The sequence below is a fragment of the Panthera uncia genome, chromosome E1 (assembly GCF_023721935.1).
Source record: "Panthera uncia isolate 11264 chromosome E1, Puncia_PCG_1.0, whole genome shotgun sequence".
Lineage (NCBI taxonomy): Eukaryota > Metazoa > Chordata > Mammalia > Carnivora > Felidae > Panthera > Panthera uncia.
In genome coordinates, this window is record NC_064814.1 from 42,294,030 (window position 1) to 42,307,218 (window position 13,189).

Consider the following 13,189-nt stretch of genomic DNA (forward strand, 5'->3'; position numbering starts at 1 on the left):
AGAGGGAGACACAGAATCGGAAGCAGGCTCCAGGCTCTGAGCTGTCAGTACAGAGCCCGACATGGGGCTTGAACTCACATGTGAGATCATAACCTGAGCTGAAGTCGTACACTTAACCGATTGAGCCACCCAGGCGCCCCTCCCACCCATCATTTAAAAGATTTATTTATTTTGAGAGAGAGAGAGGGAAAGCATGCACATGAGCAGGGGAGGCGCAGAGAGAGAGGGAGAGAGAAAATCCAAAGCAGGCTCAGCGCTATCAGTGCAGAGGTGATGAGTGGCTCAATCTCACAACTGGGAGATCATGACCTGAACTGAGAAATGAAGACTTGGACGCTTAACTAACTGAACCACCCAGGCAACCCCTGACCAGTCAATTTTAATCCACCAGCTTGATGTCACTGAATGAGGAACTGGGAAGAGATGAGCAGAAGCATACTACTAGATAACATTTCCACCATACAATAGATGTAAATAATCTAAGAGCACAGATAACAGTAAAATGTAGCAAAAAACTAGGAAGTAATGAAGTTTGAGTATTTATTACCTTTGTTTTAAATTTAAGTTACATTTTATTTAAATATAATATGGACTAGATTCAGCACATCACTTAAAGCAGCCTGAGACTTACCAAGAATACATGCTCAAATATCTGTGTAGGACTATCCATCTGACCAAGGATCACTATCATTTCATTATCTATAAATTCCTTGAATTCTCGCAAGTTACACACCATTTGCATTTCCAACTCAGTTCGTATCTGAAACAAAGAGGACATATTTTACTTCTCTGGAAAGTGCCTCTGTACTTTCAACCACTATTTCTTTTTTTCTTTTTAAAATTTTCTTTTTTTCTTTTTGAGAGAGAGGCAGAGTGCGAGCAGGGGAGGGGCAGAATGAGAGGGAGACACAGAATTGGAAGCAGGCTCCAGGCTCTGAGCTGTCAGCACAGAGCCCAATGCGGGGCCTGAACCCATGAGCCGTGAGATCATGACCTGAGCCGAAGTTGGACGCTTAACTGACTGAGTCACCCAGGCACCCCAGTCATTCACTATTTCTAACCCCACACCTGCTATTCCATTGCTAGCCTTGGAACAGGAGTTCAAGGTTTCTTACCTCTTTGGATGTGATATTCTCCAAATCCTTCTGCATCATTATCTCCCTTAATTTGGTTTTAATTAATCTTTCTGTTCGCTCACGTTCAGTTGGTCTGAGAAGAGAGAAATGGTGATTTTTTTCTTAGGCAGGCATTTGACTAGCTTAATGAACATACCATTTGATTATGCTTCCCAACTGGCAGACCTTCCCTCTGTTACCCTCAAAAATTTATATTCTGAAGGTATGGTAAAAAAAAAAAAGTAATTGAGGAAACTTTCTTTGCACAATGTATAGAATGTAAACATGTATAGAGAGGCTGTACATGTAAAAGCCCTTAAATATATGCATAATCATCTATGAAGGAGTAAAGACAAATAGGCTATGCTGTGTATGCTACTTTAACACAGAACCACAGCCATACTTCTCCATCAAGTACCCCTGGCTACCACCTGCTGCACTAGAATACCAAGCTGGGTAGAACAATGCTGTGACCCACTATGGAACTGGGTCTTCTGTAGGTTAAAATGCCACCTAATGCTGATCATTCACTGCTGTCGTTCTAGAAAACAGGAAAGACAAAAGAATGATTTCTGCCTTATTCAATGAGGCAAATTCTTTCCAAAATGGGTTTCCAAGAATTAACTACCCAGAGGACTTCCATCCAAAATGCATTCCTTTTCATGAAGGTTCTCGTAACATCTCTGTGAAATTATTATCCCCATTTTACAGATGAAGGAAGCAAACACAGTTGAAAGGTTAAATGACATACCACAGATCACATACCCTGGCAGTTGAACCAGCACTCTCAGCCCAGCCTAACACCCTACCTGCAGGATTATGTTACTTCCCTTAATCTTCTGACTCTCAAAAATAAAATTACCCCAGGAACTAAAGGAAATTAAACTAGGAAGCTGACTCTCCAATTACTAGAAAGACATTGGTTCAATGTAACTGGATGCTTCTCTCTAAAAGCACTACTTCACATTATGCAGAATTTGAGTGAGGCTGACAAAGAGCACTTTCCATCTCATCTTTCCCTCTTACCTACTCAAGAAGGTATCTGCTCTGTACCTCCTTATTTGGAGATGGAAATGGACTAAGCCTTCAGGCATCCTGCCTGCCTTTGCTGCCTAAAGCCTTATCACTGGCTGCAAAAATAGCTTCGGTAATCTCCAAAGATGGATGCTCTGACCTCACAACCTTGGGGCTCCCTACCACTTGGACTCTTAGTTTCTCATGAGCCCTGCAGAATACAGATAATACTGGTGCCATTTCCCTATCCATCAAGGCATCCCTGTCTTGACCAGGATTAAAATTCTTAATCATGCTCCCCACGATTTTTCCTAGACACAGCTAATGGTAGGAACTTATATATTTCAGTCTTTTATTAAAAAATATTGATAAAAACAAATTTTACCACCTATGTGCATGAGTTAGATTCCCTAGTTTAGTAATCTTTCTCCTAATCCTTCACAACACTTGGATCAGAGTGGTTTGGGAGCAGATACACCTGGGTTTTAATCCGAGCCCTGCTACTTACCAGTGGTACAACCTTGAACAAATTCCTTCCCTTTTCTCAGCAGGTTTCCTTTTCTATAAAATGAGGACAATATCTGCCTCATGAGATTCTTGAGGATTAAATGAGGTACCATGTATGAAGTGGCTGGCATAATATTTGATATACACTGGAGGTACTACACACGTATGTTCCCTTCTTCCCCTTCCTTGGATTTCAAAATATAAACTGTATTTGCACTAGAGCACTTCAATCCATTTTGGCACACATTCTCCCTGTATGCTCAGCATTCTTTTTTAGGCTTTTCTAGTCAATTTAGGGAGGAGGGAATGGAAAAAACATGACAACACAGACACAATTTCTTGCTCAATTTCCCTAGAGAAAAATTTGGAAAATACATAAAAATGCAAAGAAAAATAAAAATCACTAAAAATCCCTGCATCAGAGATAATCATCAATACTCTGACCTATAGCTTTCAGTCTCTTTCTAAGGCAGATATATAAATATATCTTAAAATTGGGGTTATGTTGTACATACCAAGAACTAACATTTAATGAGCCTCTACCATGCGCCAGGGACTACACTTTACATTACTCTTTTTGCTTGGGGATATATATAGATAGAAAATGGCCAATTTCCTTGCCTTTTCTTTCTTTCTGCTCTAATACCCAAATTTTCTCCAATAAATCATGAGAAATGAGAAGGGTTTTCTCTCTCTCATGCAAGTCTGCTTTAGAATGTCCAGTTTTGCGGGGCACCTGGGTGGCTCAGTTGGCTGTCTGACTTTGGCTCAGGTGATGATCTCGTGGTTCGTGGGTACGCGTCCTATGTTGGGCTCTGTGCTGACAGCTCAGAGGCTGCTTGGGATTCTCTCTCTCTGCCCCTCCCCCCAACTCTCTCAAAATAAACTTAAAAAAATAGAATGTCCATTTTTGAGTCAGATGAGACATCCATCCCTTTGATACCCATCAACCAGCTATAAAGCATGAAATCAGTAACATTTTCCAAGATTCTGAAAGCCAGACTAATCCTTATTTTTTCAGTTACTGTGGGATCGTCAAAGGATTAGGGATAATGAAAAAGGAGGTCCTATTATCAGTAACACCCTATGCAAAAGAGCTTCCACCGCTTTTTTGACTGATCTGTTCACACAATTCTTGGATATTTTAGCTTTTCTAGTAAAAATAAGTTCACATTATTATCTAAATTAAGCATTTTCTTAAAAAACAAAAGAACTCCACCCCCCTGAACTATTTTGATAGGACTTTAGGAATCTGAAGGTGAAGGTTTATATGATCAGACAGTTAAGTAACTACTCTTTTTTCCTAGCTGTAGAATACCTTGGAAGTGCTGAGATGAGTTCAGAGCAAAATAAACACCTTTTTTAATTTCCAAAATAGTCACATAAGTTTCAACACATAGACCTAAAAAGGAAGTAAACATCATCTCCACCTCAGGCCTTTATCCAACTCAACAGTACACCAGGGAGATTTAATAAAATCTCCCTGACAAAGACCCAAAAAGGCAAAGGTGGGGCTGATTCCAACACTTGAATTATAAATTATTTTTTGACAAACGTGAACAGAAATCAGTTTAAAATTAGCATAACAACCTAGGCAGTCTTTTAAATTGACTGGAAACATTAGAAACATCCCTTTAAAAGCTTCTCTATGTCATTAATTTGCTTACCAAATGCTTCTTTCACAGATAATGCAAAGGCAGACTTCAGCCTACCTCCCTTTACATTTTTTTATTTAAAAAAAAAATTTATTTTAGAGAGAGAGCGAGCAAGCACGTGGGAGCCAGGCAGAGGGAGACAGAGAGAATCTTAATCAGGCTCCACTCTGAGCGACCACTGAGTGTGGAGCCTGACATGGGACTTGATCTCATGACCGTGAGATCATGACCTGAGCAGAGTTGGATGCTCAACTGACTAAGCCACCCAGGCGTCCCAGCCTAACTCCCTTTAAATTCAAATTTCAAATTAGTGGAATCTGAATAGGATTTTATGGTATTGCAGTTTTTTAATATGGAGATTCCAGTGTGCCCAGGAGTGAAACTCCTAAAGCCTTTGCAGATGGAAAGAATAGGGTTCTTTGTATGGCAGATGTGTAGTGTAGACAATGACTAATATCACTGGTAAGATTAATTCTCCAAGAGGAGAGATTAGGGGGGAACATGTTGCTTACGACACTTTGGACACAGTACAGAAAAATTCCGTGATCCTAAGTAAACTGACTTACATGTCTGTGAAGAGAGCTGGAGAGTCGGGCCGGTGGGACTGCACATCCTGCATAGCATTCCATTCATTGACTGATGACTGATCTGAGTTGATATGGCTCTCGTAATAACTCACCCAGGTGAGAAACAGACTGCCTGGATAGTAGTTATGCATTCTGGCCACCTCACAAGCCTTGTGTAAACTCTGTAATGCAGACCTGAAAGATACATTGGGAAATAAACACTGTAGAACTGTGGGGATACCAAAAAGCCAATAATCCATGTGTACCCAGAATTCTTTCAATTTTTAGATCCTATAGAATTTGGCCTCTGGAGAATCTATTCCCTGGAATTTAAGATTCTCTGATTCTGATTATACTATATTACCTATTCATAGCATTCGGCTAGATACTTCTTGCTGAAAGATATGATGCATTATTAAGATTGGGTTAGAGATGGGGGTAGGAGAACTGACAACCCATCAGTGAAAAACAAGTACCTATGGAGCTCATGACCCTGTGGTTGGAACATGCTATCTATGGGTGTACTATGTCACTACAGAACTAAAGATCTCAACCATTTACTATATTAACTATATAAAGATTGGTTTCCTTTGGTGCAGAATCATCTTACAGCATATATTCCCTATGATTCTCAGAGGGTCCACGAAGAACACATAGCTAGATGTCCCTAAGCCTTGAGGACATGTCCTTTCATGCCCAGGAAGGACTAATCTAATGACATTTATCATTCTTTTTTTTTTTTTAAGGTGTTAGAACCTTTATTTTTTACTTTTTTTAATTTTTAATTTTAATTTTTGTTTTAAATTTACTCCAAATTAGTATATAGTGCAACAATGATTTCAGGAGTAGATTCCTTAGTGCCCCTTACCCATTTAGCCCATGCCCCCTCCCACAACCCCCCCAGTAACCCTCAGTTTGTTCTCCATATTTATGAGTCTCTTCTGTTTTGTCTCCCTCCCTGTTTTTTATATTATTTGTTTCCCTTATGTTCATCTGTTTTGTCTCTTAAAGTCCTCATATGAGTGAAATCATATGATTTTTCTTTCTCTGATTGACTAATTTCACTTAGCATAATACCCTCCAGTTCCATCCACATAGTTGCAAATGGCAAGATTTCATTCTTTTTGATTGCCGAGTAATACTCTAACATACCACATCTTCTTTATCCATTCATCCATTGATGGACATTTGGGCTCTTTCCATACTTTGGCTATTGTTGATGGTGCTGCTATAAACATGGGGGTGCATGTGTCCCTTTGAAACAGCACACCCAGGGGCACCTGGGTGGCTCAGTCGGTTAAGCGTCCGACTTCAGCTCAGGTCACGATCTCGCGGTCCGTGAGTTCGAGCCCCGCGTCAGGCTCTGGGCTGATGGCTCAGAGCCTGGAGCCTGCTTCCGATTCTGTGTCTCCCTCTCTCTCTGCCCCTCTCCCGTTCATTCTCTGTCTCTCTCTGTCTCAAAAATAAATAAAACGTTAAAAAAAAAAAAAAAAAAAAGAAACAGCACACCTGTATCCCTTGGATAAATGCCTGGTAGTGCAATTGCTGGGTCGTAGGGTAGTTCTATTTTTAGTTTTTTGAGGAACCTCCATACTGTTTTCCAGAGTGGTTGCACCAGCTTGTATTCCCATAATGACATTTATCATTCTTGCTGCGTAAGTTTCCCAGTCTCTTTAAACCATTTATTCATATGCTTGAGCTACTTTCTAAGAATAGCTCTGGTTATACGAAGACTAATTAAATCTCTGACTCTGAACTTAGGAACCCAAGGTTAAACAAAACTGAAAAGTACCTTTTTTTTTAACTTTTATTTTTTTATTTGAAAAGTACCTTTTTGGTTATATGCTTGGGAAAAGCTAAAGCCAGAAATGCTAGGAAGTCAGTTACATAAAAGCAGGGATCTTTCTACATTTTGTTTACTGACATATTTCAAGTACCTAAAAGAATGTCTAGTTTATGGTTGGAGCACAGTATTTGCTAAAAGAAATGTCTTATTAGCTGTTAGCTAATGCTGGTCTCCTGTGGGAAGAGGGCAGTATGAGAAAATTCTATAGGCAATCTATTTACATCTTACTTCTAAAATTTTGCCTCAAAACAGAAGTGATCCATGTTAACTTTAGAAAATTTAGGGATCTTAAGTATAAGGCAGAAATAGCCTATAATCTGGCCACCTAGAAATAACCACTGTTAAGGTTTTAGTATAGATCTTTTCAGTTTTTTTGTTTATGCATAGATCTATAATAAAGATATGATCACATTCTATATACCTTTTAACTTGATTTTACTTTGTACCTTCTTACCAACGTCTATGTCAATATTCTTCAACCAGATTCTTTTTTAATTTTCAAAAATATTTATTTTTTGAAAGACAGAGTGCGAGTGGGGAAAGAGCAGAGAGAGAGGGAGACACAGAATCAGAAGCAGGCTCCAGGCTCTGAGCTGTCAGCACAGAGCCCGACACGGGGCTTGAACTCACAAACCGCAAGATCATGACCTGAGCCGAAGTCGGACACTCAACCAACTAAACCACCTAGGTGTCCCATCAACCAGATTATTCTTAATGGTTGCATTATATTTAGTAACATGGAGGCACCATAATTTAATTCCTCCTTTTCAGACATTTAAATTGTTTTCCATTTTTTGCTATTATTACAACACTATGGTTAAAATTTTTGTACACGCCCACGGTTATCACCTTAGGATAAATTCTTAGAAGAAGAATTACTAGGTTAAAAGGGCATGCAAAATGGTAAGGCATATTGGCAAATCATCCTTAAGAAAGGCTGTTCCAGTTTATTCTTCCACCAATAGTAAATGACAACGTCTGTTCCTTAAGTCCTTGTCAACCCCATATATTGTAAGTTAAAAAAGAAAATAGTTGCCAATTTAATAAAGGAAAAACATTTCAGTCCATTTTTATCAGGGAAACAAATTTTTCCCTAAAAACAAAGTTGCAGAATCTTTTAAAATGCTTTCTATTACTCAAAGTAAGCCAAATTCTCAAGAGAAGTTTGTCAGATTCTGAGAATTCTCAGTGAATTTCAGTGTCATTACATAGATTGGAAGGTAAGGGCCAGCTGAGTGCAATGTACAGGATATTCAACACATGTTTTCTTTATCCAGGAAACATGTGCTTCAAAAGCATATGCCACAAGTGTCTGGGGCAAGTGCCCTAAAATACACTCAAGGCTTATTAGCCACCTCAGTTATTTTAGCTGCATACAGGATTGGGAGGCTGCAGTAACCACCTTCTCTATGAAGGAAACACCTGGTCTAAATGCTGCTTTGATCCATACATTTTTTTTTTTTTTCCCTGTGACTTTCAGTTCACTACTCCCCATGTGGTACACCAAAAACTTTATTCTACAATGAGCTAACAGAAGTAGGACTAGTCAATTTGCTTTAGAACATCCCAGATTGAACTAGGTTATTACTTGAATCTTCACTGTCTTATGAATTAAGACTGCTTTGTACTCCTTTTCAAAATATAACTAAAAACACTGCCATTTTTGGGACTTACGCTGTTTGGTTTTACTTGAGACCTAGGAACAGATATAGGTCAATTGCCTTTAAAGGAGTCTTCGTCAGAGAAGGTAAGTTTTCCATGAGAGATTTATCTGTGAAACGTGCCCTAAATCTAAAAATCTGGCTTAAACACATAACTCTGTTCTACCTCAATTACTGCATGAAATGGTGACTCTTAAGCTCATTTGACTCTGTTTTATCCAGCTCAAGTCTATCAATCCTGTTATTCAGGGGCAAATGAGCTCTCTGGAATCTTTTTTCAGGCTCCTTTATTTCCTGTTGGCTTTCATTCTGTCCATTCTGTTCCTCAGGGGGACTTCTACTACAGAACAGGCAGCTGAATGAGAAACTAAAATTCAAATCCCTGAACTCAGGGATAGACTAAATCTTAGAGTCACACCATTCCCTAGTTATATGAGATCATTTTTCTACATAATCGAGAATAAGTAAGAGTCGATTCTGTCTAAATAGAAGAGATACTCTCAGGCCAGTTATGTAACCTTTCCAAAACCTCAGTTTTCTCATCCATAAAAAGGAGCCACTAATATTATATTGGGGAGTTGGTGTGATGACTAGATATAATCCACATAAAGCACGCTGTCTGACACATAGTTAAGTAGCTCCAAAGCATCAGCACACCAGCTGATGTTTATTGACAACTATAATGTGTAGGCTTTATTTGTATTATGTAGTCTTGCAAACAGTCACCAGCAATTTAAATGGAAACTTATCTACCTATAACTCCATCAATAATATCCCTGATTACCTTAAGAAATTCAACACTAATGCATTGTAGTACTGCAACGTTGTAGATTTGGCTCTAGACTGTTACTAACTTAAGTCAATGTGTCCCTGTAAAACTCTGTTCCAATTGGCAATCTGATCCATTAAGTGTCTTCCTGAGTCTAAGAACATCTCTGAATTTTACTTGTGTACCAATGCTTAAGGCCTTCCACTATGAGAATTTGAAAACTGAACTCTTAGGTCATCTTTAACTATGAGGACCACACGAACAGATCACACAAAATCTTAAACACACAAACAGATCATATAGCATTTTCATAGAGAACTGTGCTATTTCAAATACTGCTATTCACAAAATATTGCCCTAATACTATATTTAAAAACGTTCATAGAGACATTAAAAGTCCTCTTACCACATTGCCTGTACAGATACAGGTTTGAATATGTGCACTCTGTTATCCGTTGATACACTGAACCCACTAAGGAAAAAAATGAGACAAAAATCCACAAATGAGAGTAGGTTATTTCAGTTTTGAGTTTTTGAGGTCATTTCCCAGGCTCACAACTGCTGGCTTGGTAGAAGAAATCACCAGGTTCATGTAGAAGTTAACTGGAGTATAGTTGACTTGAAAAGCTTGACTGAAAAGCTTCAACAAATTGTCTGATTTTATCTACCAAGCAAAACGAATGGACTCCCACACTGGAGTTAGGAAATTACATATAGTTTCCCAGCTGTAGCTACAGACAAACTGTTCTGCTGTATATTTCTATTTGGAAGTCTTGTGGGTTCTTAGCAAACCTGACCTGGGTTTTATAAACTGGAGCAAACATCTTGGTCTCTTGGGGACACATTCTAAAAACACCAGGAGGTGGGGGTGGAGGGTCACTGGAAGGAATTGGCACAGGAAAGGGGTTATACTGTAGGCTGACAGCTGGCAGAGGCAGCAAGAGGTTATTTGAAACAGAACATATCATCCTCTGGGAGAGCATTGCAACAGTCCCACATGCTCAGATGAAAGAGTGAGCCAACAAACTAGTTTTTCTTTGTTTGGATTCTTACTGTAGCCAGCCTAGAAGAACAGAAGTGAGAGGCCCTGGCAAGTTATATTTTTACTCCACTTTACAAAACAGAAGTTTAAAAGGACTCACTGAGTTGCTGACATGACAGTTTACTTGGGCACACTGGGCCTCCCATTCAGCTGAATGAATGGGCACTAAGATGGAACCCATCCCTTGGCTTTCTGTAGGAGAATAAAAACGGAAAGCTCTTACCCATCACCATCCAAATGAATTAGGGTGTCACTCCAGAGAGGCAGGACTAAGCCCATGGTACAAGTGCTGCTGCAAGACAAGAAACAGTCCACAGGTTAATAATGCCTATTATTTTAGGAAGCAGTTCTTTATTAACTCTTTCAACACAAAAGATAAAGCCCCTCAGCTCTAAATTCTGGCGTGTTAGGAGTGGAGGAATTTCTATCATATTACTATCAACCTAATGCATGTGCTCTGGAGCTGTATCAAACAGGTGGTTATTAGGTCCTTACATATTTAAAAAAGAAAACTTATTGACTGAGCAACTTGTATTGCAATCTCGAAAGTGGCCACTGTCTAAAAATCCACATGCTGACTTGTGATTGGCAGGTTTCACCCCAAAGTCACAGCACCTAACACAACAACAAAAAAATTTCTTTTAATATTTATTTTTGGGGGGGGGGGAGAGAGAGAGAGAGAGAGAGAGAGAGAGAGAGAGAGAGAATGAATCTGAAGCAGGCTCCAGGCTCTGACCTGTGAGTATAGAGCCTGACAAGGGGCTCGAACCCATGAACTGTGAGATCATGACCTGAGCTGAAGCTGGATGCTTAACTGACTGAGCCACCCAGGCACCCTCCAAAATTTTTTCTAATGCCAAGAACTGCTGGTTGCTGAAGACCTCTGAATATATAATTTGCTCAAATTTAATTCTGAAGTTTATGTAGATTTACTAAACATCAGAACACATTCAATTGTCTAAAAGAGAAAGGGAATTAAAATATGTAAAAAAGTAATTGTTAATGGTTTGTGATCAAGTTAGAGAGAAAAAATAGACACAATGCAACTTAAATAAAACAGAGCCTGGTGACAGTGCACTGAACTAGACCAGCACTGCTGAGATGCAGAGCGAATAGGAATGTTAACAAACCAACAAAAGGACAGCCCTAGTATACTGAAATCCTATTTAAGTCACATATTAACTCAGGGAGGAAATTAGCTTTAAGTTAAGGGAATAGGTTGGGATAGAAAGCCATAGGTTCTCAGGGTGCCTGGGTGGCCCAGTTGGCTAAGTATCCGACTCTGGCTCAGGTCATGATCTCACAGTTTGTGAGTTTGAGCCCCATGTTGGGCTCTGTGCTGACAGCTGAGGGCCTGGAACCTGCTTCTGATTCTGTGTCTCCCTCTCTCTCTGCCTCTCCCTCACTTGTGCTCTGTCTCTCTGTCTCTCTCTCTCAAAAAAATAAAATGTAAAAAAAGAAAAAATTAAAAAAAAAAAAAGAAAGAAAGCCATGGGTTCTCAATTGTGTCTCTATTGCACCACTTCTCTGTAGTCTTCCCCGGACCTCTGCCACTTTCTCTCCTTAAGGTTGCCATAAGCCAATTTCCCCTTCCATCCAGTCTCCCAAAGGCTTTGACGCCCTCTCCCTGCCAATGTATCTAGAAGAGCAGCATGGTATAGAAGGAACCGTACACATGGGAGGCAGAACAGCAAATTATGGTTGAGAGCACGGGCTCTGGAGTCACATGGGCTCTGGAACCCAGATTCTGGCACTAACTGTATAATTTTAGGCAAATTATTTAATTGCTTTGTGCTCCAGTTTTCTCATCTATAAAACCAAAAACACCTTCTTTTGAAGATTAAATAACACACTAAAAATGTGTATCACAGTACCAAAACATAACAAAACACTTACACTGTATCAAAATATCTGGATTTGATCTCCTTCGGTATTTCAATTCTTTTTGGTAAGTTATTTACCCTCTCTGTCTTAATTCCTTCATCTTAAAATGCAGGTAACAAAACCTACTTTCATAGAGTTATCATAAATATTTTAAGTATTTAAAGTGAAACAATACATATGAATAGTCACATAAAACAAATGCTGAGTATGAATTTTTGGTGAGTGTTCTAATACAACTGAAAGTGGGGGCATGGAGAGACAGGAAACATCACAAAGATGCAGTGAAAACAACATGAAGAATATCAAGCTTTGACTGTTGGGAGTCAGTGCAGGGCTGACCAAGGCCATTCCCTAGGTGGGCTGTGTCTAATGCTTTGCACTGTGCTTGCTGGTCTGTGTTACTCAGTGCTCCCTCCACTAATGATTCCAGAGTTCAGGAGAGTCAAATCAAGATTGCAACAGCTTATCCACATTGGAAGGCTGGGCCTGAACTCCAGACACACAGCTATCATGCTAGAGTCCAGGGGGGAGGAAGACAACTCTACCACTATTTTCATTGAGAAGATGAGATGAGCACAAGTAAAACTTGTTTTGAAAATGGTGTCCTCAGATGGAGTGGGGTTATTTTCAGAGTAGTTCCTTTTTCCTTCTTTTCTTTTTCTTTTTGAAGTGAGTGCCTAGCCAGGTTCTCAGCAACAAGTATAGTTTGGGTATAAACACAAAACGTTTATAGCCTAGTGACAAATCTTGACATTAAGTAACTACAGAAGAGGATGCAGAGGTCTAAAAGAGTGTGATATATGAGCTTGTGATCAAACACCAGTTAAACTTTGGACAAGAGGCAGTGATATGTAGGAATCAAACATCACATTTTCAGCTTATATTCAGGCCAGGCTCCTTCTTTACATTAAGAAATAGCTTTTTCACATGATAGGAAAGACAGGCCTGAATTAGGCACACCTAGTATTTTTTATCTAGTTTACCTTGAGTTTCATGAGATTTTTCTCCTTTAGAGTATAGGTACTTATTTTAGTACTCATCCCATTCAACAAATATTTATCGAGTGCCTATTTGTACCAGACATTTCAAGGTGTTGGGGGTTCAAAGGAAAATTACAAAATGACACCAAA

At 39.3% G+C, this 13,189-nt stretch overlaps 1 protein-coding gene across 7 annotated transcripts in view; it reads right to left on the bottom strand.

Annotated features, from left to right (window-relative positions):
- Positions 1 to 13,189, bottom strand: part of SSH2 (slingshot protein phosphatase 2) — a 255,079-nt gene that overhangs the window by 32,669 nt on the left and 209,221 nt on the right. For 5 of the 7 annotated variants that reach the window (XM_049637946.1, XM_049637944.1, XM_049637943.1 and 2 more), the window contains 5 exons: positions 10,399 to 10,467; positions 9,540 to 9,605; positions 4,858 to 5,052; positions 1,116 to 1,209; positions 632 to 760 (listed from right to left, as the gene is read on the bottom strand). In XM_049637946.1, the coding sequence (XP_049493903.1) occupies positions 632 to 760; positions 1,116 to 1,209; positions 4,858 to 5,052; positions 9,540 to 9,605; positions 10,399 to 10,467 (553 nt within the window). Of the gene's footprint in view, positions 1 to 631; positions 761 to 1,115; positions 1,210 to 4,857; positions 5,053 to 5,893; positions 7,707 to 9,539; positions 9,606 to 10,398; positions 10,468 to 13,189 lie in introns of those variants that run through there. The other 2 variants (XM_049637942.1, XM_049637948.1) reach the window with 2 other exon arrangements.